The 27,299-nt window shown below is 37.0% G+C and overlaps 1 protein-coding gene across 1 annotated transcript in view; it reads right to left on the bottom strand.

The window, feature by feature from the left end:
* Nucleotides 1–1,244: 1,244 nt before the first annotated feature.
* The window catches only part of Arl2 (ADP ribosylation factor-like 2), a 116,929-nt gene continuing 90,874 nt past the window's right edge, over nt 1,245–27,299 (bottom strand). Inside the window, exon 5 of the mRNA XM_090379809.1 lies at nt 1,245–1,530. Coding sequence (XP_090235935.1) covers nt 1,396–1,530 — 135 coding nt within the window. The 3' untranslated portion in view covers nt 1,245–1,395. The remainder of the gene's footprint in view (nt 1,531–27,299) is intronic.

Raw genomic sequence — 27,299 nt, 5'->3', positions numbered from 1 at the left:
GCATCATTAGGGTACGGGCATAACTTTGATTCGTCAGACCACATCATAGCTTTCCAGTCATAACAGTCCACTTTTTTATGCCAGTTAGCCCACATTAACTGGGCTTTTTATGCACAGCAGTTAACAATGGTCTTTTCAGGGAACCATACTCTAAATATTCATGTTATACAATTCTCTTTGCAGGCATTCTCTCAGAAATAAGTCCTTCATTAAATGTTTGTAGCAGTTCTTGTTTGAAATCATCTTTTGTTAACTAGATGCAAAATTCGCTGCTGATCATGATCACACTTAATACAGATTTTTGATCATAATTCTGCTGCTGATTTCTGGTTGATTTCCATTTACACCATTCCTTAAAAACTGTTATTACTGTTATTTCTGTAACACCAGTACATTCAGCTACTTCTTTAACAGGATGTCCTTTAGATCTGCTAAATGCTATCACTTCTTTTGTCACTCACCGATATCTTTTCTGTGCCCCATCTTTCGTGATGGAAACCCTTACTTCTTCAGTATACCTGTAAATAGAGAAGAGATTAAACTTATACTCTAATTTTAGTGCAAACAAACGTAGAGATATATACACATTTAATTTGTTATATGCCCTAAATGCCACAAGCACCTAATTTTTTGTCTAGTGTCTGTTTATAAACTATCGAACTACACAGTTATTTCTTTACAGGTATTTCATTCAGTTTTATCTTATATGGTGACTATGATACTTGCTGGAAAAGTCTGAACCTGAATTTGGCAAAAAGGGAAAGATTCTAATTCTACACACACGCTCTATATTTCTGGTTTATGCAGGATGTTAAAGTTGTTAGTTAGTTTGTTTTTTGGTTTTTAGGAGCATTAGCAACTAAGGCCATATTGCTCTGGGATATGCGGTGGTCATTCCCTGACCTTTCTGTATCCTTCGTATTTGGTGGTGACGGGCTTGAACCCCGGTCTAATCAAGAAGCGTGTGCTATGCATTGCTGCTCCTTCCCACCTGGCTACGGAGGCGCCTGTTAAAGTTGTACATATTTTTTTTTTTTTTTTGATTTTAGTACAGAATGGAAATGATTTTGTGTTAGTTTCAGTCATTTATAGCACATATAACACACACATGATTTATGTTTCTGATTGCTGAAGATAAGCATTTTAAATTCATTAATGATTTCTACTAATATCTGAAAAATAAATTTAATAAATATGGAAGAGGCACCTTACAAGACATAAAATGGAAATATTACACAAAAAAATGATGTATACATAATTAGGCTATTTATAGTTTATGCTATTGATAAAGTTAATCCATGACATTATTTTGTGACTATGTAAAACTAAACATTTCAGGAAAATAAAGTCTCCAGATAACATGTTTTATGAAACATGCATTTTATTTAATACTGCTCATTCCAGAGTAAATATTCTAGCTGCTATGTCATCTAATATCCAATCAACTCCAATAAGTAAATTTTCTCCTGTCATGGCACTGCATGGTATTATACGCCAATGGTGGGATTTGATCTCTTCTAGCTCTAATACCTGAAACAGAGTTATTCTTGGTTACAGAATGTTAGTTATTCTTAATAACTTCTAGTTATAAAACTTACTCTCCGTTATTTTTTAACTCCCCATATCATTTAAATATTATGAATACTTTCTACTGATCCTAGATAACATTAAATATTAAGCAAACTAGCATTGAAAACTTAAAGCTTTATAGATCTTTTAAATTTTTAGTGATTAATTATTTCTCTGTTTTTTTAATTTTCATTATCAGATTAGCAGCTGTATGAGTGTAGGTTGGTGGTGCATCCCACTAGTTTAAAAACATTTGCTGCATAGAAAGAAAGCTGACAATTGTTCTGTGACTTTTGGAACCACTCAAAGTGGTGTAAAGTGTGTTAATTGTCTGACGGCACCAGGGGTTCCCCCCATCTTTACATTGTATACGTGACACAGAACTCTATGAAGGCCAGAGATTTAAAGATGTATGGGGAGTGGAATGTTGTGTAGAGTTATGTTCTGTTGTTTCTCTGACCAATTACTGTTGGGGCCCCTACTGGGACCCACCATTGCACAGACTTTGCCATGAGGAGGCCCTGCCATCTAATTAGTGGCAAGGCCTGATATATATATATATATATACAGTCAGACTTCTATATAATGAAATCGATCATTCACATGAATAAATTTGTTAAACAGAAATTCCGTTATAAAGAAATACGATCTTTTCAACAATGAAAAATACTGTGATTCAACATTCAGAAATATAGTAAAAGATGGGAAATAAATCAGAAATAAGTGGGAATGAATAAATTTTTTAACATTTTAAAACAATTAATTTATTAATACATATATATTAAGAAATTGCTATTTTACTTGAATGACTAATATTAGTACACTTTTAAGAAATATTTGGTTATTTTTTTGTTGTACACTGGATTTTATTGTACATCATTCATAAAAAATGTTTGCATGTTTAAACATTCAAATATATTTTCTGGCACATTTTCTTCATGCTGAAGGCCTCGGGCCAAAGTTTCAAATGCTACCAACATTTCATGTTTGGAAGGTTTAATATTGCCTCATTTTCCCTACTCGTTGATATTGTCACTAGTTCTTTGAATACTCTTCAAAATGTTGGAGTCACTCAGATATTCAGCTACTATCATTATCAACTGACATTATAACATCATCATTATCAACATTATCAATTCCTAAAAATTCGTCAAGAACAATTTTTGTACTGATCAAACCTATCGCTTGGAGTTATTCCTAAGATATTCCACTGTCTTGTAGTAGTTCATCTCTCTCATCGCTGTTAATTGCTGTTTTAGCAAAATGTGCTGTTGCAAAACAATTCTTTACCGAGTAAAGGTGGGCAGGACAATTGTTGACAATCAATGCAATTTTTCTGTTTAATTTCATCATTTTTCCATGAAATTTAAAATCCACCGTTCAAAAAGTTCACTTGTCATCCAAGTTTTTTGTTGTAGTTGCAGTTCAAATCTAGCTTTACTCCTCTGAAACACTGGAGTTGCTTACTTCTTTTGCTGGAGTTGCTTACTTCTTTTGCCTATTATCAAAAGCTTAAGTTTTTCATTAACAGTCATATTTGCACAAACCAAGACTGTAATTCTCTACTTACTATTTTTTCCACCTAAATATTTATCACCTTCAAAAGTCAGTATTTTGTTTGGCAAACATTAAAAAAATAGATCTGTTTCATCAACGTTGAATGTCTTTGGGTCTGTAGTCCATAATTTAAACTGTTTATTTCCAATGGGTACAGTTTTCTTTGATCACAACTCCACTTTCACATGAAGTAACCTTTTCAAGTAAACCATGGCGCTTTTTAAATTTGTCCAGTCAACCAGAACTGGCTTGAAATGTTTCATGCCCCAAAAATGATGTGCACTCCATAGCCTTTTCCTTTATTAAATAGCCCTGATATCGGCAAGTTTTGGTCTCAAATCAACTTCACCCACATAAAAACGGTTTCATCTACATCTTCATGCAAGCATAATTTCACACGCTTCCGAATGGGTTCCGTTTCCTCAAACAGTCTGAGAATTGAAACAAAGTTTTTCAGAATGGTTGGTAACATTACTGGCAGGGTTACCAAATTTTAAACCGATTTCTTTAACACCCTGATCTACACTATTAAGCACTTCCACTTTATCCACTACACTCAAGGATTTTCTTTCAGACATTGTAAGGTTGCTTGCACAGCAGCTAAAAGAAAACTGATTTAGGGCCACTTGTACCTACCATGTAGAGACATGTGAAATTTAGTGGGTGTGAATGACTCATTTCTGTGGAACAACAGATGAATTTCCAGGATAAAGGAAAATGACTCTCTCTCTCCTAATTCTCTAATCGGGTGCTTACAGTAGAAAACAGGTTGACCAGAGTGAATGTCTGCATCAGGAATATGCCTTGATCTTTGCCAATGACTGTGGACACACAGATAGCAGGTGACCAGCGCGATTTCTCAGTACAGTAGAGGCAGCTGTATAGGTTTTACAGGCAGCACTATATTGTGGAATGTTTTAGCTCTTAAGCATTAATCCCTTTAGTTCTTAAAAGCAAAAGGGATTAATTCTTAATCCTTCAACTCTCAATTCTTGCTTTCTACAGCATCAATTCTAATGCCTAAAGGGCAGAAGTGCAGGTCTCTCGAAATCAGTACATTATGTGGAAATTTTCTTCGTTATACAGAAACTATTTTCAATGTAATGACCAAGGGGAAATCAAAAAAATTTGTTAAACAGAAAAATTTGCTTTATGGAAGTTGGTTAAACAGAGGTCCGACTGTGTGTGTGTGTGTGTGTGTGTGTGTAAAGTCGGATTTTTCCTGTTAGGTTATTGAGTATCCAGTTCGGATATTATATATACATTTAATATTAATACAACTTATATATATATATATATATATATATATATATATATATGAGTTCAGAGGTAAAGTAGTATAAGTCAAGAAAAATCGATTTTTGACCTATACCAAATTTTGATACTACTAGGTGAAATGTATTCACAGGCAAAGTGGTATAAGTCTAACTTTTACATTGACCATGTGGCAGCAGCACTTATCAGAATTACAGAGCGTCATCAGAGGTACAGTGGTATAAGTCAGTGTTAGCTGTCAAGCACGTGTGTGATTACAGATTGTGTTCCATGAACAAACTTTGTTTGAATGTCTTTTATTGACATTTCTTGAAGAATTATGGCTGGTGAAGAAGAAATATTACATGTACAAGGTAAGTACATTATAATAAGCTTAAGACTATGTTTTGATTTCATAACCTATAAAAACATATTTGCTTGTCGGAATTAGTATATTAACTACATGAAGTTGACATTACATGAAATTTAAAGTTTTTGTTTGTTTTCACATGTAGACAATGATAAAGAATGCTTTGACAGTGGTACTCCACAATTAAAAAAAACAAAGAAACGTAGAAAAGATTCTGAGAGTCATAAATCTACAGAAAGAAAAAAGAAGAGAAATATGGGGGGAAGAGCATGTCACCAGAAATAACAGAACTGTGAAAGGTAAGGTTTTTACCAACAAAGGCTGTGGTTGTCAACAAAAATGCCTCCAAAAAATAACATTTGGCAGACTGGTAATTATTCTAGACAGAACGCTTACTTAAGTGGACTAGTCCAGTGAATGCAAGTAAGAAGTCATCGTCCTAGATCTGGAGAGAAGGGGCCTAAGCAAGTTTCTTACAAATATAATTTGAATATTAAAAACAAGCCCATACAAGTTTGTAAGTCATTCTTCTTAGACACATTTCAAATATCCTATGGACGTTTGGCCTATTTGTTAAAAAAAGAGGAAGAGGGTTAGAAACCTGGTTAAGATTTAAGGGGCAAAGGACCACCTTCTAATAAAATTTCAGAAGCCTTGAAAGAAACAGTTAGAGAACACATCTGAAAATTTCCAACTTATGTTAGCCACTACACTAGACACAACAACCCAAATAGAAAATATTTGAGTGCAGACTTAAACATAAAAAAATGTACAAACTGTTTGTTTTAGAGTGTAAAGACAGGCAACAAGTAGTAGCAGTAAAAGAACATATTTATAGGCATATATTCAACTATTAGTTTAATTTATCTTTTATTGCTCCTAAGAAGGATACATGTCAAACGTGCGATGCCATGAAAATATTGATGCATATGAAAATGATGAAGAAAAAAGGCAACTTCAAGCACATTGTGAATTGCATTTACACAGAGCAGACAAAGCATGTGAAATGTTGAAGAAGGCTACTGATGATCGTAAGAATGATAACAATATCTTAGCTTTTACATTTGATCTTGAAAATGCACTGGCCTTTCCTAAGTTATCCACTTCAGTTGCCTATTACAAGAGAAATATGTACGGATATAATCTTGGTTGTCACAATTTACATAATGGGAAGGGCCACATGTATGTATGGGATGAGACCAAAGGCAAAAAAGGAAGCCAAGGAATTGCAGCCTGTCTTGTGAAGCACAAACAATTTGGCAATGGAAAAGATCACTGTATCATGTTTAGTGACTCGTGTACAGGACAAAATTGGAACTGGAAACTGATACTTAGCCTACTGAAGCTACTATACACAGTACTGATAACTCCATCAAGACTCTAGATCCCTATTTATGGTCATTTTTTTTGCTGAATGATCACGATTTTGCTATTATTGAATCCTCATCAAAGCCCAAGATGATTTTCACTGCAGCAGATTGGTATGAAACAATAAAAGGTGCCAAGAAGAAACATCCATTTCATGTACATAAAATGGATAGGACAGATTTTCTATCCACTGGGCCATCATTAAACCATGTAGTCAAAAAGAAAATTAGCACCCCAAACGACAATGTCAACTGGTTAAAATTTCAATGGTTTGTTTGTTTTGGGATTTATTAGGCGCATCGGCAACTATGGCCATAGTGCACCAAAATTTCAATGGATCAGACTTACAAAAAACACTCCTTATGTTACCCAGTATAAAGAAACTTTAAATGAAATTTAAAGATTTAGGATTAAGGATTCAAAACTATCAACACTGAACCATCTCTTTCATATTGAAGAGGTAGACCCCCAAAAAGTGAGAGAAACTTGGGAGAAGTGGAACAGCCAATATTATACATGGAACCAATTCCTGTATCAGTTGCAAAGAAACAGGATATGCTGAGTCTACTTCGGTACATCCCACCAATCCACCACAGTGTTTTCCGCAATTTGGTTACTGCTAATGGCGCTACTGCTGGTGCAAGACAAGGTGAAGCAATACCAGATGATGATGAAGCAGAACAACAAGAGAGTGAAAGGAACTGAACATTCTTCATGGTTTTAACTTTTTTTAACATGGTTTAAAAAGACTGAAAGCCAAGTTATGTATTTATACCTTATTGAAAGAATTATAATTCCTCAGAGCGGTTTAATTTCAGAATACACATACAAGTACGGTTAATATATAAATATAAAGAGCGGTTTAATTTCAGAATACACATACAAGTACGGTTAATATATAAATATAAATAGCTTTCGGCTGAGTGGACAGCCTTCTTCAGTTAGAAAATATATTAAAATGGCAGTTGGAATGGAGATGTGCACTGCCAAGATGGTGCGTGAGGCGCATGGCTAATTGTTTGAGGTTGAAGTTTGTGGCTGTGACATATGTGTATTCTGAAATTAAACCGCTCTGAGGAATTATAATTCTTTCAATAATATGAATCCAGAGCACATAGGCCTCTTTCACCATATTTATACCTATTTCTGGCCAAAAAATTAATAAAACATTTATGTAGACTAAAAATGTATTATATTTTGAATATAAAAATCCTTATTTGAGTTTTTTAATACAAGTTTCATTTTTCATAAGCTGAAATGCAAAACTCTTGCTCCTGTGAAATTAAGAGAAAGTGACTTATACCACTTTACCTCTGAACAGCTCATATGTATATATATATATATATATATAAAAAAAGGATTAACACTAGAATTTGGATAGGCTGAAAGAAGTTTATGAGAAAGCAGTTGAATTTAGATGTTGATTAGAATTTGGCAGCACTGTTAGTGGCGTACTAGGTCGGTTTGGTTATAGTGGGGGAGGGAAGACTGGGGCAAAACAAGTAGAAGGATGGGGACAATAGAGTAGGTAAGGATAGGAGGCAGGGAGGGGAGAAGATAGAGACCTGTCTCTATCCCCCCCAGCTTGAGGATGGGGTTTTAAAGGGAACCAGGTTTGAGTACCCAGTTCAGATCGCCAAATGGTGTGTTGGCAGCGGATCTGCAGTATGTCTCCATCGGTGATCACTGTCAGGTCCATGTAAGTGTCGAACCAGTATGAAGACATGTATAGTACCTTATGTAGGCCGGCAACTGAATGAAAGTTCAACTCTGCCTTTGTACACTGTGATGGTTACAGAGCACTGCAACAGGCCAGAAATGTGTTTGTGATATTATGTTCGTGCAGCGTACAACTGCAGGCAGGCAATCACCTGGAAAGCCTGCCCAGTGTCGGTCTACATCATGAGGAGGTAGGCCACAACTACGCACGAACCATGGCCAACCTCAACAGTCACGCACTGAATGACCAAAGCGAGTTTGGAGCCATTTAAATGAATTCCATGCCAGCAACAGCGTGCACGCACACACAGTCAGTCAGTCATTCCCATTAGACAGGACAGCAGAAGACAAAGAAATAAAAAGGAGAATAGCATAAAGTAAAAAAAATAAAATAAAATAAAAAATAAAGATAAAATAACAAGAAAAATAAATAAATAAATAAAATCTTTATCTATGTCTTTGCCCACATCTTTATGCAGTGCTACCCAAAGTAGTCCACAAAAAGAAAAGGTGTACTGTCAGACAGAAATAGTATTATCATCCAAAAACAAGATCAGCAGGAACAAGTTCTAGATATAATTCTGTTAATCTGGAGTAATTTCAAAAGTCACTGGTTGATGAGGGTATCAATGAGTATAGGAAGGATTTAGTTTTGGAGAGTCTTGATAAAGAATGAACCAGAAAAATTTGGATATTACGTCACCAGGACGACAAACGAGGCAACAGGTTGTATTTTCATTCATGAAGTGTTTTCAGCTTGATTGCTTGCACTAACATTGACATTGAAAGTCTTCCTGCGATTAAAAGCAGCATGGCAGAAGGTTTGAAGGGCCTGGAAATTATTGACAGCTATGAGTATCTCTTCACATCTAGGAGACAAGTTTGGTACTGTTGCCTTAAGAGCCAATCTTAGATCCTCGTAAATGGAGCATTCAAAAAGTACACGAGGAGAATCTTCCAGTAGCCCACATCGACAGGAGACTGTATTAGAAAGTCTGAATTGGTAGAGTTTTCATGTCCAGTAGAGTTTGCGAACCATGTCCAGTTAGTATATATAGGTAAACAGTGAGGGTGAAAACCATTTTCTGGTACACTAATAGTGTTGTAAGGCATATAGACCACGTATATGTTTTGTTTGTTTGTTTGTATTTGGTTTTCAGGAGCATTAGCAACTAAGGTCATATTGCTCCGTGATATGCGGTGGTCATTCCCTTGACCTTTCCGCATCCTCCGTATTTGGTGGTGACGGGCTCGAACCCCGGTCTAATCAAGAAGCGTGTGCTACGCACTGCTGCTCCTTCCTACCCGGCTACGGAGGCGCCTCACGTATATGTGCAATGCGACCACCGAAACCACTTCCATTGAGTACAAAGAGAGATCTAATATATTTCTACAGTGGAAGAAATTATGGTGTGATGGAGTTGAACAAAGAAGCCAGAGAAGATCCACCCATGCCTTCAGGGCATTAGGAAGGTCAAACTGCCGATCCTGCTCTGGGGGTGGGATATATGTTACTGGCAGTGGGGAATCCACCAGGCAAAGGATGGGAAAATAATCGCCGCCCCTTCATTGGGTGAAGGGGAAAGACATTTGCTTTATTCATAATCTGCATTCTCACTCTACTTTCATTCTATTTTTATACTTTTTTTTCTTATATTATTTTATTTTATTTTTTCTGTTAGGTTATATATATATATACACCGATGAGCCAAAACATTATGACCACCTACCTAATATGATGTTGGTCCTCCACATGCAGCCAAAACAGCTCATACCTGGCAAGGCATGGATGCCACAAGATTTCTAAATGTGTCTTGTGGTATCTGGTACCAACAAGTAACCAGCAGTTCCTTTAAGTCCAGTAAGGTCCGTGGTTGAGATGCAGCAGATTGGAGTTGCTGTTCCAACACAAATCATAGATGCTCGAAGGGACTGATGTCTGGGAAATTTGGAGGCCAGGGCAATACCTGGAAGTCTTCCTAATGTTCCGCAAACCAGTCTCAAACAATCCAGGTGGTGTGGCATGGCACATTATCCTGCTGAAAGATGGCACTGCCAGAGGGGAAGACCGGTGCCATGAAAGGGTGTACCTGGTCAGCAATGATGTTTAGGTAGGTGGTAGACATCACAATGCCCGGCACATGGATGACTGGACCCAGGGTATCCCAGCAGAACATTGCCCAAAGCATGACACTGCCACCACTGACTTGTTTTCGCTCCATGCTGCATCCAGGTGCCATCACTTTCTCAGGTAAATGACGCACACGTAGCCAGCCATCCACAAGGTGCAACAGGAAACATGATTCATCGGACCAGACAATCAATCACTCAAGGTCCAGCTTCGATGCTCGCATGCCCATTGTATCATTGGTGAACCGTGGTTAGCATGGGCACTCGGAGCGGCCACACAACCCCACTTCCAGCAGGGTTCGATATATTGTGTGTTGTGATACATTACTCCAGTCACCAGCATTCCAATTACCAGCAAGTTGCACCACAGATGCCCTTCTGTTGCCACGTACTATCCGGGAGAGCCTTTGCTCACCTTGAACATTGTTAGTATCTACCACTTTCGGTAGGCACTAATCATGACTGACTGTGAACCACACCAGCCGTGCCGTTTCGGATATGCTCTGGCCATTACAATTTGGCCTTTGTCAAACTCGCTTAAGTCCGCTGCCTTTCCCCTCTGAAGAACATGAGTAACACTGATTAACGGAGCTCAGTATCAGGTGGTATTTATACCGTGTCCAGACCTGTACCGTAGTTCACTTGCAGTTGCTTCGATTTGCATACCGACTCGCTGGTCATAATGTTTTGGCTCATTGGTGTGTATATATATTTTTCCCTCTCCTCACTCATTCATCCTGTTTCTCACACACCGGGAAGGGGGGTAATGCAATGGTGTGTACTGTAAATTTAAATTCCAATGCATAATAATTAAGCTAAATAAGTAAGAATATAAAAGATTTAAAATAGGGTTAGTGTGTAATTTACTGTAACATTTATGGTTTGTGTTCTTTTTCTCACACACTTATTCCCTCATTCATTCATTCTTCTTGCTTTCGTTTCATTTGTCCGACTCGTGCTTTCTGCACTGCACTCTCCAGGCACCTCAACTTACTGTTATTCTTCAGTTGTGGTGCAGGCCACAGGAGAATACAGTGATAGTGTTTGTGTTGTTAGTAAATATTTGATAGTACAGGTAACCCTCAGGAAATATAGTCACATACTGAAGAGCAATATCCCAGTTTGTCTGAAACGTAAAATAATGAACCAATGTATACTCCCCACCATGACTTATGGAAGTGAAACTTGGGCACTCACCAAAAGAATGGAAGAGAAGCTAAGAACTACACAGCGAAGAATGGAACGAATTATATTGGGAATCAGACTGTTAGATAAGAAGAGAAACACATGGATTAGGCAGCAAACTCAAGTAAAGGACATTCTTATCAAAACTAAAGAACTAAAATGGTCTTGGGCAGGACACATAGCTCAAAGACATGATGACAGATGGACTAAGAAAATAACAGAATGGTACCCAAGAGGAGCTAGAAGAAAGCCTGGAAGACAAAGGCGGAGATGGATAGATGAAATTCATGAGTTTTTGAGTAGTAAATGGATGGCCAGTGCTCAAAACAGAAGGAACTGGAAAGTTGCTGGAGAGGCCTTCATCCTGCAGTGGATTGAAAATGGCTGATGATGATGACAGGTAACCCTTGTATAACACGGTAGTTAGGCTCCTATAAAATCTAGTGTAGGGTGAAACTGTGTTATATGGGACTAAGAACCAGTACAAAAAGGGAGGTTACGTTCCAAAAGCTAACAAAAATACACCGTTCCAGATTTCGTGGAAATCTCTCTTTAAAAAATCAGTAATCTCGGTTTGTTTGCTTTTGCTTGATAGATCTTTGTAAATTTCGTATGGAACTAAGCATTTTTGAAGATCCTTTTTGAACTTTGGGCTCCTTTCAGTCAAAGAATCTGCATTCAAAAAATAAGATTCTAATTGCTTGGCTAACTTTATGCCTTCCTGTATGCTTTTAAGTGTAAAATTTGGAAGTTCAGAATTTTCATCTGCTCTATCATCCTCTCAATTGATTTGGTTTACTTCCGATGCCATTTCCACGAAATCTGCTTTGCTAGTCTCTTTTTCTACCAGTAATTCTTGGACGTCTTCAGTAACCATATCTTTTTTTCTTATTTTTCAGCAGCACCAGTGACTAAGGCCAATTTGCTCTGTGTATATCGTCTATAAACTGCTTGCATTCTGAGGTCGATTTTCTGTTTTGTTGGATGAAAAACCATGCTACCCTTGCCTGAGACAGATTAACTAATCCACATTGTGAAAAAGACCCATAAAAATTCCTCCCATAATCGACAGGATTCGAACTCGGGTCTTTTCCACACAGCGCAGGGGTAACACCGATTCTACCAAGTGGAAGGCTTCAGTAGTCATATCATCAAAACCTTCCCCCCTACCGACCACCAAGTTCTACTATCACACCAATTCCATTTTCTACTGGTTCGACCATATTTCCTGAATGAACTGACTCTGGCCATACATTTTTCCAACACGCATTTAATGTTAATGGTTTTATGGTTTTACTTCTTTGAGTGATAAAGCTGATACATTCCACAATTAAAAAATCTTTCCAAGCTTCCATCACTTCAATGATGTTTTAATGATGTAATGTGTTTTAAAGGTAGATTAATGCCTTGATCTAATGACTGAATTAAAGTTGTATTAGGTGGTAGAAACATTACTTTAACATTTGGATTACTTCTAATTCTTTTGGATGGCTTGGCACATTATCGAATAGTAATAAAACTTTGAAATTTAGATTTTTCCACAAGTTCAACAAGCACTAGTTTAATAGCTAACTAACTAACACGGGGATTTCCCAATTTTTTTTTTTTTTTTTTTGCATAACGACTAGCGATTCAACAAGGATTCACAAAAAAGAATGGAAATGTTGAAAAATTACATCCAACATAATAGCAGGGTTTTCCCCGCATAAATGCTCAAAAATACTGTGTTATGCGAGGTTTTCCACAATTCTTTAACCGTGTTAGAGTGAAACCATGTTATATAAATACGTGTCGAGTGAGGATTGCCGCAATTTTTCAATCATGTTAGAGCGAAACCGTGTTGTAGAAGTACCGTATCATACGGGGGTTGCCTGTATATATAAAGTAATGTAAGTTATTATTAACTTTTTGCATTTTTTCGGCCAATTACATTTGCTCTTCCACTCATTCCCATTCAACATAACACATGCTGGGTCACTCTTTCTTTCACCAAAACTGGCATTTATTCCCTTTTACCATAATTTCTAATTCACTCATTGCCCAGCCTATTCATTCTTCTTTCATTCTACATTGCATTCCCTTGCTACTGATAGTTTTCAGCTAATCTGCTTCCCTGGCTAATCATTGCCACCCATGGCTGAAACCTTTTGGTAACCAGACCTCTGGTTTCCTGCTCCCACTTTGTTTGCCATAGCTCATGAAGCTTTGTGGCTATTCTTTTTCTTTCAGCGTTACCACTCAAGGACACTTTAAGGATCAGCTAGCTAATAAAAGAATTAGCCCATTACTAGAAATCATTTAAGCAAGTAGGGTGCTACTAGCATCATTTCGAGCACTTTCCTCACTTGCTTGAATGATTAGTTTCAATTTTTTTTATGAATTGGGAAGGCATTACTCCTTTTATGTTTTGTACACAGTAATCGGCAATTGTCTGATAATCTGCAGCCATAAAATTGTGAGGTGCGTTGATTCGAGGATAGCATATCTAAAATGGAAACTGTAAAGATATTATTCAGTCAGTCTGATTGAAATGTATGGAAGCCTATAATTTTTCAGATAGATGGGGACCTGTGGGACACACAGCCATAATGTATTTCTTGACTGATTACATAACTTCTTATATTAGCATATTAGAGGTGGTGTACAGGAGATCAACATTTTTGACCTAATTTTTAACAAGTTTTCATATGATTTTGATTACTTTTGCATTAAGACTACTTAGCAGGTACCACTCATATGTGAACTTTTTCCTGGGCAAGTTTACAAAATGTATGTGGGCTCCCTGTAGTCAGTTTTCATAGGGGAGGTGGTGGGGCTCTGTAGAGTGAGCTTCATGAATTTCTGTAAAAATGAAAATTTTATACAACTGCAAATAAAGAATAAGGATAAATTAAAATGGTTATCCTTATTCTAAGTCGATTACCCAGCAACAGAGTAAAATTACTGTCAAAAATCAAACTAGAATAAAATAACACAAATTTTTTTCACCCTCCCCTTTCTGGATCTGAATTCAAGAGAATTTCTTCAATTTTGGCATATTGTGCAAAAATGGTTAACAAAAAATATGGTGACGTGAGGTGTAATTTGAAATCTATTCAAATGGAACAGATGATGAATCTACCAAATACAAATGCTAAATGGAAAATGTTCAAAGTAATTCTGGAAGCTACTCGTTTTATACCTTTAAAGCATTACTGATCCAGGTTCAGACCAAAATTGATAATAATTAATAGAAAAGAAAACTGAATGTAAATTATCAAAGGATGCTAAACACTATTGCAAGTATAAATTAATCTGTAATGAGTAAAAAATGCTAAGGCAGACTATGGAAAAGTACTGGCAAGGAGGAAAAGGACAGTAATAAAGAATTTTTTGTCTATGTGAGCATCAGAAGAAAGGGACTGAACAATACTGGTACACTATACAATAGCCTTGGTAACAATACGTAGCCTAAATGGACAGGGTGAGCAGTGATGTTATCAAGCTACAGAAAACTGATAAGCGATAGAAATATTCTGCATCAGTATTTATATATGAATGTTCTTAAAGGCTTGACAGCACTACTGGCCTAAGTGACTATGTAATCATAAAAGCATTTGTAATCATATGTAATCATAAAACACTCTTCCCATTTCACCCATCCATTCACTCCAAATGTTTGTCTAGTTCTGCCTTGAACTTATTTAAGTTGTTGACCTAAACTACAACAGATGAAAGTTTGTTCCAATTATCAAATATCTGCTGGCTAAAGGCCATTTCTGCACATCTATTCTACAATTGTCTTTCCACAATTTGAATTTATGTCCCCTCAGGTGAATAATCTGAGCAAGGGAAGAATCCCATCAGCATTGAGCTTGCTCAAACCATTCAAGGCCATGCCATATACACCTCAATTAGATCATCTAGCCTCCAGACATGCAATTTGCAAAACTTAAGCCTTTCTTAATAACAGCAACTCTCTATTCCATTCACCAACCTCATTGCCCTTCTCTGTACTCATTCAGCAGCTCTACATCCTTCCTACAATGAGGTCTCCAGGCCTAGTCTGACCATTGCCTTATACAAGGGGACAAAATCACCTTTTCTAGAAAAATTCCTGTATATCATTGACAAGACACCATGAGCTACCTCTTGCAGCCTGTCTGCACTGCTCAGAGAACTTCATATCTGCCTGCACAATTACCCCCAGGTCCTTTTCATTCTCTTCCACCCTGAGTGTAGTACCACACAGTTGATATGGTACTCTGGGGTTACTGCTACCCATATGCAGTACTTTACATTTGTCAATGTTAAACTTCAGTTGCCACCTCTCAGGCCATCTGCTCAACTTTTCCAGATCATGTTGTAGTAGTGTACTATCATTACTGTCATTAACAACCCTGCCAACCTTTGTGTCGCCTGCAAACTTAGACAGTAACCCTGATATACCTTCATCAATATCATTGATAAATATACAAAACAATAATGGGCCAACACCAAACCCTGGGGTCTGCTCTAATAGCATTACTCCACAAAGAGCAGTGTCCACTGATTATCACTCTGTCTTCTTCCACTCAACCATCCTTTTATCCATTGTAGCAACTTGCCCTTCCAATTTGTACAGTAATCTTCCATGTGCAACGGTATCAAAAGCTTTCCTGAAATCCAAGTATATGATAACAAAATAAATTAATTATTTTTTTGCATCCAGTTCCTTTGTGATCACATCATAGTATCCAATCACATTTGTCAGATAAGACTTCCCCTTAACAAACCCATGCTGTGCCTGAATTATAATTGCAGTCAGTCTTATCTAGATGATCCTGCATTGCTTCTTTAACCAGCAACTCCATTATTTTCCCTGGAACCGAAGTTAAACTAATAGGTCTGTAATTACTCGTGTTACACTTTAATCTCCTTTTGTGAATTGGGGCCACATTTTCACATCTCCAGTCCATGGGGACCTCCCCTGAGTCCAAGGAAGCATTCATAATTATGGCTAAGGGTTTGCTTACTTCCTTTAATATATCCAGATAGATCCCATCCATCCCAGGTGCCTTTCTTATGTTTAACTTTGACAATTTCCCCTCCACTTTGCTCTCAGTTATTACAAAATCATTTAGCTCCCGGTCAGAATTTGATAAGCTTCTGGCCTCTGCTTCCTTATAAATATATTTCCTGATTTCCTCATATATCATAATGTACAAACCTTTGGACTTGGCATTAGCATTAGCAAAGGCACACGATGCAAGAAAGCAAGCTTATATAGCATCAGCCAAAAAAAAAAAAAAAAAAATCCCCTTATTTCACCCATCCACTTGCTCCAAATGTTTGTCAAGTTCTGCCTTTTATCTATTTAAGCTATCAACTTCTACAACGACAGATAGAAGTTTGTTCCAGCAATCAACCAACCGCTGGCTAAAGGCAAACTTTCGCACATCTATCCTACAACCGTCTTTCCTCAATTTGAGTTTATGCCCTCTCAGGCGATTATTCTGAGCAAGAGGAAGAATCTCAACTGCTGCATTGAGCATGCTCAAACCATTCAAGGCTTTATACACCTCAATCAGATCACCTCGCAGGTGCCTAGTCTTCAGACACTATAATTTGCAAAACTTAAGCCTTTCTTTGTAAGAGCAACCCCTTGTTCCATTCACTAATCTTGTTGCCCTTCTCTGTACTCATTCCAAAAGCTCTAGATCCTTCTTAAAATGAGGCCTCCAGACCTGTATACAGTACTCAAGGTGTGGCCTGACCATTGCCTTATACGAGGGAATAATCACCTCCTTATCCCTGCTAGAAAAATTCCTGTATATCATTGACAAGACACCATGAGCTACTATTGCAGACCGTCTGCACTGTTCAGAAAACTTCATATCTGCCTGCACAATTACCCCCAGGTCCTTTTCATTCTCTACCACTGTCAGTGTGGTACCACAGAGTTGATACGTTACTCTGGGATTACTGTTTCCCATATGTATTACTTTAAATTTGTCAATGTTAAACTTCATTTGCCACCTCTCAGCCCGTCTGCTCAACTTTTCTAGACTTAGGTGAAGTATAAGCAAATTAGGGATGTGAGAATGTCTCGGAATGCCGATTTTAATAACTCAGAAATTGAATCTAACTGGAGACCTATAAGTTTAACGTCCATGGCAGAGAAAAATTATAGCATCCATGATTAATCACTTAAGAGTTGCGTTTTTCAAGAATTTGGGGTCTGTTTAAAAAGTAGCTGGCCTACTATAAAGTAGTGACAATAAGCATATGTACATGATGAGTGACTTAATACCCTTTCAAATAGCGTCCTTCTGAGATGATACAATTAGCCCAACAATTTTCACACTTTTAGAAGCATTTCTGGAAAGACATTTTTTATATTACCCAAAGCTGAACCATTATATTACTCTTTAATTGACATCCTTTCAAAATTTTTTTTTCAGTCTAGGAAACAAAAAGTCAAATAGAACAACCATATCTGGTGAATATGAGTGTTTCTAAAATCAAGCTATTCCATGTTTGGCCAAAAAACTTTGAACAAGCAACAACAAATGTTACGTTGCATTTTCACGGTGAAGCAACCAGTCTTTGGGTTCCACTTTTCTGGATTTCTTTCTTTTTTTTTTTTTTTTTTTCGAATTGCGTAACGAAGGCATCTTAGAATGTCAATGCAGGTGGTAGGAAATCAGACTCTCTTGTCTTCCAGAAATGGTGTTAAATGTCTTCACTAATGCAGGCAGTAATTTGAGGATCCATTATTCATCTTCCAATACAGGACTTATAGAAGAGGGCTACAAAGTGACCAAACAGAGGAGGCATAATTTTCAACAGATCCCACATATAAATTAAAATACTTTATAATATCCTTGTTTTTTTACACATGCATGAGATAGAGTTTCAAGTTACAATAAGTCCAAATGAAGACTTCCTAACTGTAGCCAGAGCCACCGCAAGTGGGTAGGAGTGGGTGGGAGTTCATGAGGGCAGCCAAATTTTTTTGACATTGTTTTCTGATTATTTAACGCTTATCAGTTTTCAACATTTAGGGGGGAAAATTTTATTTTGCTTACTGGTGGCACATAGGAACGCAGCACCTATGTGCCACCAAAACAATTTGAAATCAAAAAACATAAGAACCTGGCCACATCACACCTGTTAATCACAACTCTTATCAATAATAAAAAAAAAAAAACAAGATTGTGTGCAAGAGAGAAACAAACAGTTATTCTTCACAGAATTTAATTTAAGACCAAACTTGTCCAAGTAAGAAATAATATCTTATACAGGTGACCCCCGCTTAACGCTGATAATTCGTTCCGAAAAAATAGAGCACTAAATGAATCCGCACTAAGCGAGCGCCACAGGATATTTCCTAATCAATAATAAACGGTAATGAAGATGGGCAAATGTCGGTCAAAATTTTAATATTCAAATATTTGTACATATAAAATATTCTGCATTACATACGTATATAATTATGTGGTAACTATTTACGTATCAAAATTAAACTTAAAATTCCAATTAAAATCATGAAAAATGTATCGATTTTGGGTTGAACTTTGGCCCTCTTCCAAATAAACTAAAAGGGGTATTAATTTTAAATCCCCCACAGCGTTACCAGCCAACAATAAGGTCAACCGATCCTTCGCCGCTTTGAAACCTGGCATGTTTTTTTTTATTCTTTCAATATGAAACTTCTTTTAGGCATTCGTTTCCACAAAAGTCTTGCTTCATCAGGCATTCGTTTCCACAAAAGTTATGCTTCATCAGGCATTCATTTCCAAAAAAAGTCCTGCTTCATCTATGTTAAAAACTTGTTGAGAAGTATAACACATAATACTCTTCTTCAATAATTTTAACAAGTTCTTTTTTGAAAGTTTCGGCTCCTTCATCTGCACTTGCGACTTCTCCCTGGATTTTAAATCTATTCAACTAGCCCTTACCAGTTTTAAATGGTTCCACATTTTTTTTTTTAGATGAGTTTTCTTCAGGTAATCAATCATATTGGCTAATCTCTCTCTCTCTCTCTCTTTTTTTATAATATTTAACTTAACTGAATTCTGCATTGGATATTATCTTCAATAAAATTAGTTAAAGTCTTTCCATTTCAATCCTAATAGGCAGCCTAGCCCTAGTTGCTTGCAGTGGAACAGCTATCTTTCCCGCTGCTAAAATTAATTCTTAATTTTTTTATAATTGTTCTTACAGTTAAACTTACAAGTCCTAAATTAGGGCACACATCCACTTGTCGTTGACCGGAATCGATTCGCTTCAAAACGTCTAATTTAATTTTCAAATTCAGTCTTTTTCTTATATTTATAGTCTTCATACTGCGCCCAGACGTTTCTTTTTCATTCCTATCGGCCATTATTAACTCTTTGAAAATGTAACTGCGTTGGTTGCATTAATTATGATACAATGTTCAAGTAAACTGTCCGTTACGCACAATGTCTAATACTGTACAGAGTGATGACTAGACTTCGGATAAACGCATATAACGCAAATATTACAAGCAATATACTTGATCATTTTTTAAAATGTTTATCTCAGAACTACGTAGCAAGTCACTGTACTGCAATTAAATTAGCCCGCGAGAAAATTTCACTGCGCATGGGAAAATTTTTCAAGTTGGCGTGGGAAACGTTTTAATGCTGTTTTGCTATTCATTTTCAAGCTATCGACTCCATCAAATGAAACGATTTCGTTAAATATGCCAAAAATGCAATCTGTAAAAGAGCGTTATAGTGATCTGTGACAGCGTTATAGTCAGATAAGGGTTATAATATCAGAACAGCGTTATAGCGAATCAGCGTAAAGCGAACTGCGTTATAACAGGGGGCCTGCTGTATATGCAATTTTAAAAATTCTCTACAAAACTGTAAAAAAAATCTATGGAACACCTATAATCATGGACATGTGCATATCATCATTATATGTACATATCATTGTAAATGGCAAAATTTAGATTAACCCTCAAGAGAGAATCAGAATGATAGCAGATAATATGGCTGAAAGAGCTCTACCCTGAGGCAAACACACAGAAACAGAATAAATGATCCAACTCTGAATTATGAAATGATAATTTATGATTTGGCAGAAAGGCTATGCCATCTATGCCAGAAATGCTAACAAGCATCCACTAATTAAATAATTTCCTTATTTAAGGACTTTTGAAACACGGACACTAACACATCAAGACAAACATAACTAGTGGCTTTCAAACAAAAGTTTAGAATTTCAAAATATGGAAGAGCAGACTGGTCTAGTATATTATTAATAATCTTCATAAGGATTTTTTGATTACAATTTCAGACAAATTGGATAATGCACGGTGGATTACTCATATCATAAGCATTATTCTCTGATTTCACAGAACAATGCTTATGATGAAATAAACCATTAGAATCTGTAGAAGGGTAAAAAAACCCACAATTATTTAAGCAGTTATTGGGCATTAGAAAAAACAACATCACACAAATATTTTCAATTAAAAAAAAAAAGATGAAGAGCTCTATATCAAAGTATGGATGAATTTACTGAAGGAGCTGGCTCCTGACATGTTCTACATACTGCTGCTACTGATGCTGCCTGTTTTGACTCATTTCTTACTTTCCCAAAGATAATTTTTTAACGTAACGGACTCAGGGGAGGTACCCATAGACTGGAAATGTGCAAATGTGACCCCAATTCACAAAGGAGGATCAAAGGCTGACACAAGTAATTATAGACCTGTGAGCTTAACTTCTGTTCCAGGAAAATTAATGGAGGCACTGGTTAAAGAAGCACTGCAGGATCATTTAGACAAGACTTCAGTTATAGCTCAGACACAGCATGGTTTTGTTAAGGGGAAGTCTTGCCTGACCAACTTGATTGGATACTATGATGCAGTCACAAAAGAACTGGATGCAGGGAATAACTTTGATATTATATACTTGGATCTTAGAAAGGCTTTTGATACTGTTGCACATGGAAGACTGCTACACAAATTGGAGCAGTGTGACATTGGAGGCAAATTGCTGCTATGGATAAAGGGGTGGTTGAGGGGGAGAAGACAGAGAGTGGTAATCAATGGACACTGCTCATCGTGGACTGATGTTATTAGTGGAGTCCCTCAGGGCTCAGTGTTGGGTCCATTATTGTTTTCTGTATTTATAAATGATATTGATGATGGTATATCGGGCTTAATGTCCAAGTTTGCAGACGATACAAAGGTTGGCAGGGTTGTCAAGGACACTACTGACACTATGCTGCTGCAACAGGATCTGGAAAGGTTGAGCAGATGGGCTGAGAGGTGGCAAATGAAGTTTAACATTGATAAATGTAAAGTACTACACATGGGAAACAGCAACCCCAGAGCAACGTATCAACTCTGTGGTACTACACTGACAGTGGTAGAGAATGAAAGGGACTTGGGGGTGGTTGTGCAGGCAGATATGAAGTTCTCTGAGCAGTGCAGACGGGCTGCAGGAGTAGCTCATGGAGTATTGTCAATGATATACAGGAATTTTTCCAGCAGGGATAAGGAGGTGATTATTCCATTGTATAAGGCGATGGTCAGGCCACACCTAGAGTACTGTATACAGGTCTGGAGACCTCATTTCAAGAAGGATGTAGAGCTCCTGGAACGAGTACAGAGAAGGGCAACAAGATTAGTGAATGGAACAAAGGGGTGCTCTTACGAAGAAAGGCTTAAGTTTTGCAAATTACAGTGTCTGGAGACTAGGCACCAGCGAGGTGATCTGATAGAGGTGTATAAAGCCTTGAATGGTTTAAGCATGCTCAATGCTGATGGGATTCTTCCTCTAGCTCAGAAAAATCACCTGAGAGGGCATAAATTCAAATTGAGGAAAGACAGATGTAGGATAGACGTGCAGAAATTTGCCTTTAGCCAGCGGGTGATTGGTTGGTGGAACAGACTTCCATCCCTTGTGGTGGAGGTTGATAGCCTAAATAAGTTTAAGGCTCAGCTGGACAGGTATTTTGAACGAACAGAGGGGTGAAGTGGAAGTGGGTTTTTTTTTTTTTTTTTTGGCTGATGCTGCATAAGCTTGCTTTCTTGCATCAAATGCCTCTACTAATGCTAATGCTAATGTAACTGTCATGTTCAGTTAGTTTAGGAAAATGAGGCCAGGTAAATAAAGCTTTTATTTCTGGTTTGTAGTTAAAAGAAGACAATGTGGTCACTAGGCAGCATAATGTTTCATGTATCCCCATCAAGTACCATTGACTGCAGTTTGCCATGCTAGCATTGTACTACTGATGGAGCTGACTATGTGAAGATGCTAGTGAGCAATACAGTACTCATTAATGTATCTGATTAAAGTCCTCAAAATAAGCTACCTGCGTTATATAATACAACACAAAAACTACCTAATAACCAAGTGTTTTTCAATGTTTTCTGAGTAAGGGAACACTGGAATGGGTATGAAATTGGTGTAACATCATATATGGTGTTAAGCCAATCAAAGCTAAACTACATTTCGCTCATTCATTGTCATTACATAAAAAACTCCTTTGTCTTCATGAATAGAAACAAAATAATTAAAATTAATTACGTCATAAGTAGGGAATCCAAAATTTTGAACCACGTGAACAACTGAGTATTTCTTTTAGAAATATCAGGGTACCCAGTGTAATTTAAAAATACATAACTTTAAAACAGCATTTATTTTTTATTCACGAAATATTTTAGAAATACAGGCCCATTTAAAGTATGCATTTTTGAATTACTCTGTATCTTAGTAATGAGGTCCGAAGCAACTGAAAACACCTCACTATCTGTTGAATAGTTGAATTGTTAGCAAAGCCTGGAACAATTTTTTTCCATGATAAGCTTCAATCAGGTTTGGCTCCTTTTCAAATGCTGATTTTGAAGTTTCTTTCAGATTAGCCAAAACAGATTGTGTTGTTTTCTGTATCTCTTTTTTTTTTTTTTTTTTTGGTAATTATTGGTGCATCGGCTTCTGTGGCCATAATGCACCTCCCAGTTTTTTTGCATTTACTCTGAATCAAGCCCGAGGCGGGATTCAAACCCGCGACTTCTGCATCTCATCATAGACAAAAGTAGCCAACATTTTCCATAGTTGGTTCTTCTTGCTCATTTTCATGTTCATCTTCACAAAACCTAAAAAATATAACTTTTGCCACTGGTGCAATTACATTTTTTGAAGAATATGAGAAATGTTCATTAACATGGGAATTCAGATAACTGCCACTTTGCGGAAAAAAAAAAAAAAAATCTTTTTTTTATGGCTTCCATCATTCCAGTGGCAAGATCCACATCTGCTTGTCATAATTTGTTCAAAATAAAAATGGAAATTCCTTCAGCTTTTAATAAATTGCAGCCTTCTTTGCTTGACTCTTTTATAGCAAGCAAGCTCGGCAGGTTGTAGAACATTCAATATATTCTTTAAAACAGTCGTGTCCGCACCTTTTAAATTTTTTTTGGCCAAACTCCGTCAGTCTTGTTTAAGTACTTATTCAATTTTAAAAAACGATTAACCATAGGAACAATATAGTTCAATTCGGTTCTGCAACAAAGTAACAATTGAAACTTCGTCTTCTTGTGCCAGCAAATGTTTCGGAGAACACTGTTTCTAACAGCAGATTTTTTGAAAAATTTAACAATTTTTCATGCCACTGCAAGAACTACACAAATATCTCTATGGACCCACTGAATTTCATTGAGACTGTTCAGTTCAAAATTCAAACTGCTATCAATAAGAAACGTATCAATTATAGTACTACTGATAGCCTCCTTATCTTGGAATTCTTCATCTGCAAGGTACTGAATATGGGTTGCAGTAACCCCAGAGTAACTTATGAACTGTGTGGTACTACATCAAGGTAGTGGAGAATGAAAAATACCTGGGGACAATTGTGTAATCAGATATGAAATTCTCTGAGCAGTGCAGACATGCTGCCAGGATAGCTCATGGGGTTTTGTCAATGATATACAGAAACTTTGCTAGCAGGGAAAGGAGATGATTATCCCTTTGTATAAGGGCATGGTTAAGTTGCATCTGGAATACCGTATACAGGTCTGGATGCCTCACTTTAGGAAGAATGTGGATCTGCTGGAATGGGTGCAGAGAAGAGCAATAAGACTGGTAAAGGGTGCTCTTACCTAGGAAGGCTTCAGTTCTGCAAATTGCAGCATTTTGAGACTTGGCATCTGTGGAGAGATCTGATTGAGGTGCTTAATTAAAGCAGCTTTGAATGGATTGGGTAAGTTGAATGTTAATGGTATTCTTCCACTTGCCGAGACTACACACATGAGAGGGCATAAAGTTCAGGAAGGATGGTTGCAGGATAGATGTGTGGAAGTTTGTCTTCAGACAGTGGGTGATTGATTGTTGTAATAGGCTTTCATCTGTTGTTGTGGAAGTGGATGGGTTGAATAAATTCAAGGAAGAACTAGACAAATTCTTGGAGAGTACATATGGGTGAACTGTGTATTTTTTTTTTTTTTTTTTTTTTGCTGACGCTATATAAGCTTGCTTTCTTGCATCATTTTCCATTACTACTAATTTCGTCATCAGTGAGAGGTTGCACTTGTTTCTTATAAAATACATCAAGAACACATAGATGGATTTCATGGTTGTAGCACAACTGAGTCAATGCTGGAATATTCCTTCCATATTTTACTATTAATGCAGATCTCTTTTGGGCTGATGCAATATCAGAATCCATATCGATTCCAAACTCACTAAGCCTTCCTTTGACTAAAGCTATGGTGGCATTATAGACGGCCTCCGTAGCCGAGTGGGCAGGAGCGGGTGTGCAGTAGCACACGCTCTTTGAGTAGACCGGGGTTCAAGCCCCTGACTGCTGAATACGGTCGATCTGCCAACCCGCACTGGACCAGCGTGGCAGATCATGGTCCATTTCCCTCAACATGAATTGTTGAGGAGGCTTCCATCCTGCAGTGGGTTGATAATGGCTGCACTTTACTTTACTTTTTTTATGGTGGCATTATAATCACAAGAACCTTCAATAGGAACCAATCCAAAAATGAACTTTGACGATGATACTGGCTCAGCTGAGTGAACTGTAACATTCAGTATCTTCAGACATTTATGTCACTCCACTCATCAACAGTGAAGCTGAACCTCTTTCCAGATTTTTTTTTTTGTGTTGTTGCTATAAACTACTTTCATTTGTTACTTTTTTTTCCTTCACAGAATTTCATCACTGTTGTTTTTCTTTTAGGCATGTTGTAATTGTATCTTACTACAAAGCCTCTAAGGGCTTCAGATGGTGTTATTCATCTAAGGCTAAACCAAACTTTTACAGCACATTTTGCTAATATTTCATTCAATGTTTCTCTTCTGACAAAATTCAATATTCCTGCCTGTTTTGGTTTTTCAGATGATACAGTAGTATCATCAGTCATTTCACGTACTGTTTTCTTCAGCAAGAAAACGTGTATTTTTAAGTGTTGATCATCCTGGTAGTTTCTTGATATTGGATAGTGGCTTGACATATATTACATATTGCTTTTGTTTTTCCCTTCTTCGTAAAATGTTCTCTTCCAGTGACTTACTTAAGACATTTTGGGATGTTTTCTTCTTTTAATCTATAAGGCAAAAAATATAAAACAGATATTCCAAAAAATACAAATAATATTAGAAGAAACCTTTATCTTTTATACAAATCAAAGTTGCATGTTCTGAATATAGAAAAACAAAAATACAATTATTAATCCTCTTAAAAACCATTAAATGAATATTGTGAAATCTGAAAGCAACAAAAAAAATAATAAAAATAATACAATTTTATAATATGACTAGAAGCCACTTAATTGCACAAAGGAATTTATGAAATTTAACTTAAAAATAATTTGGCATTATTTAAAATTAATCACGTTCAATTCTGTATATAGTTTTAGATAACTTAAGAATAATTAAAGATATACATTGTATAAAAATAAAATATATGTTCTGTGCCTAATGATAGAATGTGATACTCGATACTTGGTAAAACAACTCGAGTAGCCATGTACTCAAAAAAGGCTTCCAAATTCTGAGTTCATACTCGGAATTTGGAAAAGGCTTTACTGAGTTGATTTGGATTCCCTAATCATGCAGTTCGTAAAGTGCATCAGAGCATTGAGTTGTAGATAAGTGTCAATTTTTGGTGAGGCATTATACAGAAGGGAAGTTTCCCATGTTTAACAGGAAAAAAAAAAAAATCAGGTCGAAAGATAAAATTACATTGGAATTATTTTTTCAATATAAAAGTCATATTCATTATGAATATATACTAGGAGGAGGTCATACTGATAATAAGCTACATATATAAGTACTTAGGATATGCAATTAAAAGGAATGGACTTAATCTATGGGCAAGAAAAATTAGAAATTATTATGACAGTAATCTCTGAATAAACAGTAATCTTTAGTCCTTGAGGTTGTCACAGATATTCTCTCAGATATGCCAGACAAGCTGTACTTGCTACATGGGAGTCTAAAACGCTGATGGAACTGATATTTGGGTGACAGTCAAGTCAAGTGGACCCAATTTCAGCAAAGTCCGGACGGTCTGTGACAGCCAAATCCTCTGCTTGCACCTTCACGATGGTGGGACTGTTAGTAATCCTGGGTATAACCTCCATGCACAAGTACATGGTGGGTGACCACTCAGGTGTGAACCAACGTAAGCAGGGGTCGAGGTGTGGCGCCCACACCACATGGAGGAATGCCGCTCCTCTATGTTACCAGGCAGTACTAGGTGGTAGATAACTCTCATCAACTGGTGCAATACCACCACTTTGCTTATTGGAGGCTTGAAGTGGTGGAACCCATGTTTAGTCTCTAGAGCTAAGTTCCGGTCAACCCTTCCCTATCTCTTCCATCATGCAGTATGATTGATGACTTTTGAAGTTATGATGAACGTCCTGGAGAGATCCAATATTCCTTACATTTCGAGAGTACAGCTCTAAAATGGTGTTCGCAGGCCGGCCGCTAGTTAGTACACCGGACCGAACCTATTGATAACTCTCTAGGAGGCTTCTGGATCAGCTAGTGTATAATCTTGCTACCTCTACTCTGCCAGATAGTGACTGGAGGGAGTCAAAGTAGTGTGTATGCGGGGAGCATTGTCGAGGCCACGTTATGTTAAGGATCTGGGTATATTCTTACCATGTGTATGCCATATCCAAAAAACT

The sequence above is a fragment of the Mastigoproctus giganteus genome, chromosome 8 (assembly GCF_048544385.1).
Source record: "Mastigoproctus giganteus isolate SK-2022 chromosome 8, ASM4854438v1, whole genome shotgun sequence".
NCBI lineage: Eukaryota > Metazoa > Arthropoda > Arachnida > Uropygi > Thelyphonidae > Mastigoproctus > Mastigoproctus giganteus.
This window is presented reverse-complemented; position numbering and strand designations above follow the sequence as displayed.